This window comes from Pyxicephalus adspersus, chromosome 8 (genome assembly GCF_032062135.1).
Source record: "Pyxicephalus adspersus chromosome 8, UCB_Pads_2.0, whole genome shotgun sequence".
In the NCBI taxonomy this organism is placed as follows: domain Eukaryota; kingdom Metazoa; phylum Chordata; class Amphibia; order Anura; family Pyxicephalidae; genus Pyxicephalus; species Pyxicephalus adspersus.
The window spans coordinates 5293522-5298936 of NC_092865.1; the positions used below are offsets into that span (position 1 = coordinate 5293522).

Here is a 5415-nt window from a genome sequence, read left to right on the forward strand (position 1 = left end):
TAATAATAATAATAATAATAATTAATAATAATAATAAATGATAACAGTTCTATGTGAACTGCAGCTCGTCTTTCACTCGTTATTTGTAGGGTTTTTTTCTTTTTTGTAACTTGCATTGCAGCACTTTTCAGGGCCGGTGGAATTAGTCCGAAGAAACTGAACAGTGAAGTGGCATTTCCTGCGACCTGTCACGGACCGGCTCTTATCCTCCCCCCGGACACATCTTTGCGGTTCCTTTCCCCGGCATCCCTATCCTTCAGGGACCTTTTTGTGCGGCAGATGAACTAACAATGCCCCCTGTGTGCCCTATTGGCGTGCAGTCAGCAGTGCCACAAAAGCATCATGCAGGCCGCTCTGCTGCAGCCATCGCGCCCGTCCTCATTGCCAGCCGAGGAGAATTAATTAGCGATAATTAGATTTTCCATGAAAACACAATGCAGCGCCAGCTTCTGATCCAAAAGTCGTGCCGCTGGAATCTTTATTTTCTCTGTCCTTGATTCAGTTGGTATTTTCTGAATCTTAGTTTTTTTGGGTGAATGTAAAGAGATGATGGGGTGAAAAACAGCATGCACAAATCCCGATTTAGGTATTTTGCTGGACATGTGACATTCTCGTTAATCCAATCATATCACGTGTCATTGTAATGTGGACTTGTGCAGCAGTGACAATCTTCCATTGCCTTGAATACCCAGGAAAAGTACAAAGATTTAGGGGTCTAAATTAATGAATCTCACATTCACTCAAACATTTCTTGGTGGAGGATCTTCATACAAAGCCTTCTTTCAGGTCTATGGGACCACCAGGGAATATTTCAGTGAATATCAGGTTTGCTGCATTATATATTGACTTACCTGTGAATGTTGTAATTCCCTCTAGCTGGTGATCCAGAAAGCCCTGCCAGGTAGCACAGCACGGTCCATGATCTCCGGTTCTGTTTAGCAGTGCAGCTTGGTCAGTGACCCGCCCCCTGACTGCTGATTGGAGAGTGATGTGATCGAAGGGCACTGATAGGTTAAACATTGTGTTCTCCCCTCCTGGTAGATGCTTGCTCTGTGTTAGACGGGTTAAAACACCATAACCCTGATTGGTTCAGAGCTGGCTGTCCCGGTCTGTGTGCTGCAGGAAGCTGATATAAGTACAGGATTTTCTTATATTTTCCTGGAAGATATCCACACATTAATGGTAAAAAAGGAAGAAGTCACGATTTGCGGTTCCAGATGGTGCTGTGTGACCCCTGCTAAAGAGAGCGGGTGGTGCTAGGACCAAACCATATCAGGTGCAGATTCTATGGGCAGAGGTCACGTGACCAGTGCCATGGAAGGCAGCCCAGGCTGCTGTTTTCTTCATTTATAGAAATTGTTTTACTGCCATTGATTTACCATTTATATAAAGTGACAGCGATTGGTCATGTATGCACTGAGTGTGTGTCACCAGTAGGGGTGAATATGTCAGGGTGACTACTCAATAGCAAAATAGGGAGACAAATAAGATTATCATATTATTGCAAGAAATATCCCAAATCATACCCGTGCCTGCTATCCCCGGGCCGTTCCTGTAGCTGTACATTCTAGAATTAAATGACAAATCTGTGTGTTGTTCACGTGAATATCGCTGATCTGTACAATGTGTTTGTAAGGTGATATAATTGCCACTCTTTGCATCTGTTGTACAATGAAAGCCAATTATACTGGGCTGTGTGTATGCCGGGGACTCGTACAACCGGTTCTGGGTGTGTTTACAGCCTGAAAGAGGAAAACCTCATTGTATTCAGAAGATTCCATAGTGTGAATTGCATTCATTATTGAAATATTTACTGTCATTGATGGCAGAGTGTTCACCCCAGATTTATATTATAGGCCAGGTGGGCGGTATAGCGGAAGGCCATCAGACAGAATGCATCTTTAATTCCTTTATTGGGTTCCGGTGACCCAGGCTGCCTTTTGTGGTCACATGGTCTATCCCCATAGAAGCTGTGCCAGACTATCAGCTCTGCCTTAATACTGCCCCCTTTCTTTAGCATGGACAACTTCACCATTGTCCTCAGACCCGCTTAGAGGTTAAGGAAGATATACCATTACATTTCTTTACTCAAGTTTCCCAAAACATAGGTGTATCCTACCTGTCCCCAAATTGCAGTATTTTATAGCTCTCACTTTAAGGCCCATTGCACTTTTTTACGGTGGATTTTAATGCCTGTGCAGTTGGCCTCACGGTCCTTGAGGGTTTGCTACACTTTTTTTTGGGATGGGGACAAAAGACTTTATGGTTACGTTTACTTACAACTCTATAGAAAAGAAATAAGTATGTGCCCATTTTTATAAGCTTGTTGGACGTCCCATTCTAAACTCACGGTCATTTGGGTTCAGAGCATCTACAGAGTAACAGGTTCCCGTGCTTTGCAGAGTTTAGTCCCTAGCAAAACTGGTCCAAGGAATTGGGACATGAGCGCCCAACGTTCATTGATGCTTGTAGGGTATAGGCTAGCCTACCTGGTCTGATCCCATTGGTCAGATTGCTGCAAAATCTAATGATGGCAATGAGAAAAAGGTGTTAGGACACACAGTGCATCACAACTTGCTGTATATGGAGCTGCATACCAGTCACAGCGTCCATGCTGATCCTTGTCCAACAACACAAATACCCACAATAGGCACAGAGGTGTAGGAAACGGATTTTGGAGCTACAGAAAAACGGAACCTAGTCTGATGGATCACATTTTCTGTTTGGTCATGTGACTGGCGGGGATGTCATGGAAGAAATGGCAGCAGAATACACTATGGGCACCGTCTTGGTTCAGATACCACTGGACACCTTCGGAGCTGTTTTGGCAGCACATGAGACCTGCACAAAAAAAAAGCAGCTGCTTGTACAGCTGATCAGTATATAAATATTGAATATTTAGGTAAAAAAGTTACCGGAGTTGTCCTTCAAATGACTTGTCTTGCATCATGTGTGCCCATTTGCTGTGCAAGCAGTTTGCAGGTCTTCTCTCTTTCTGTACAGAAAGATCGGAGATAAAATATTTCTGCCCTTGGAACCATAATAAAACCCAGCCAGCGTGATAGAACTAGATGTCATGCTTTAAATCATGATTACTTTGGTGAGATCATAAAAAAGAGCAATTCACATGTCGTAACTGAAAAGATATCTGGGTATAGCTGAGTTTACAGAATTCCAGAATTTAGGTTTTGGGATTTATAGGCCAAGAGCATTAATGATCCTGTAGATCTACAAGGATGGCGAAAGCATTGGCAGGATCTGCATGGCTTCCCAGAAGGTCCAATATCTGGTTCTGGAGGGTGGAGAGGGACATTGCCTGGCTTTACAGACTTACGGTGCTTTTGGTGATGAATGTTCATGCTTCCAGAAGTATCTAAGTACTTTCTGTGCTTGTGCAACTTCTTGGCCCCTTCTTCTTCTACAAAACCTTTTATGTAGGAGGTGGAGGAGGATAGAAGGGAAGTACTAAAGAACCATGTTTCTCAACCAGGTTCCCTAAGGTTCCTCCAGAGGTTGCTGGGGGTTCCTTGAGCAATGAGCAATTTGTGCCTCTCAGGTCAGTATAAGTGACACCAATGATCTTTTTGGGTATCTGTAAGGGTGAAATTCATCCCAATGGCCAGCAATGTAAGAGGAATTCTTCCCACTGTGAGCTGTAAATATAGAAATTACAGCAGAGGTTCCCCAAAACCTGAAAGGACATTAAAAGGTTTAGAAAGCCCGGAATACTGTGACACTTGGGTTTATGGGTCTGTTAACATCTCATTCAAGTTGGCGTTGCCCAGGTGCAGTCTTAAGGCATTTGGATATCTACAATGGATAGAAGTGATCTGACCATCGATAAAGCGATCATCTAACCTAAGCAATCCGTTCTTCCAGGGTGGCAATGCCTGTGGCCTTTAGGACTATTATAGATGAACAGATCCAATGTTACACTTGACCAAACCGCCGGTTCCATTTAGCAATCAGCAATATCTTGGTCATTGGTCCCAAAATACAACTCCTGTATATGTAGTCTTTCTTTCCTATAGCTGGGGATGGGGTAAACCACAGCACCCTGCTAAAGGTTTCTCCAAAAGAGAAGAAAATCTAATCAGATTTTCTTGATCATTCATGTTTTCGATGAATATTTACCAACATTCACCAACAATCACGTTTGAGCGAATAAATCAGTTGCTTATGAATGATTTGCTGTTGAATTGACTTTAGATTCCCAGCCAATCCACAAAGCTAGAGTTACATACAATTGTAAAGCTGAACTCTGAGATGAATCTTTCACCCCACTTCTCTCTCATTCTGCTGCAATAAGCATGTTTTATTATTTTATGTGCATGGCCAGAAATAATTGTTTTCAATCTTGCCGACATAACCAAATGATAAATCTCAAGCCAGGGTCGTGGCATTAGGACAACATACTCTGGGCATCCGGTGTGATATGTATTCTCTTCTCGGTAACCCCTGTGGTCTCTCTGACGCATTGACTTACTGGGATGGATACAGACCTGCTGTATAAAGAAATCAGCAATACCACTGTGTGATTGCGGGAAGGGGGGGTATCATTAGAGTGTAAGCTCTGTTGCTGCAGGGATTGATGTATTTTGATGTATTGACTGTATAGTGAAGCCTTTCCCTATAAAAAGCTTCATTTATGGACATTATATAGACGCATTAGGTGTATTGGAAATTTGTTACATTTAAATCTTTCTTTTAATTATTATAAACTAATATATTTATTTTCCATTGTTACAGGTACAGACGTTTAACATCAGCGTCCCATGTAAGACGATCGAAGACCTTAGCAATGGCGTGGCCATGGCTCAAGTACTTCACCAGATGTAAGTTACACACTCATCTGATAATCGTAATCACCAATATTATTTGTAACTATATATTTATATGGGTGTAATGATAAAGGATTCACTGGGAAATTCACCCTATAAGTCCTTTAAGGCCCTTCAGCCAGGAGACATTTGACAATATTCGCAGGGCACCCCACAGCCACATTTATTCTATTTACTACAATGTACTCCAGGCAATGTAGCAGCCGGCTGTCAAATGTCACAAGTATAATAGAGACATGAAAACCGTTTTTAAAGAGACCCTGTCACTAAATAATTGCAAGTAAAAGCACAGGGTAATATTAAGGTATTTTAAAAGCTTATTTTTCGGTTTTATAGATTATTTTCTAGGCTCCTAATGTTTTAGAAACCTTTCTGTGCTCTTTTTGGAAAATATACCGACTCCAGGCACTGTCAGTTTCCTAGCATAGTCCTCTCACTCCTTGCTATCCATAGTCCAGTTCTGAGAGTATTTAAATCAGTGAGGGGTATAGCCAACAGTGGGCCCCTGTACAGAACTGACTTGGAACCTCCAGCTCAACTGACATGGGGCTGAGAAGGCTGGGGTGGGTCTGGG

The 5415-nt window shown here is 42.4% G+C and overlaps 1 protein-coding gene across 1 annotated transcript in view; it reads left to right on the forward strand.

Moving 5' to 3' along the window:
* The window catches only part of HOOK1 (hook microtubule tethering protein 1), a gene marked incomplete in the record, with an annotated part of 41686 nt that overhangs the window by 5002 nt on the left and 31269 nt on the right, over positions 1 to 5415 (forward strand). The window contains 1 exon segment of the mRNA XM_072419374.1: positions 4750 to 4835. Within this exon segment, the coding sequence (XP_072275475.1) occupies positions 4750 to 4835 (86 nt within the window).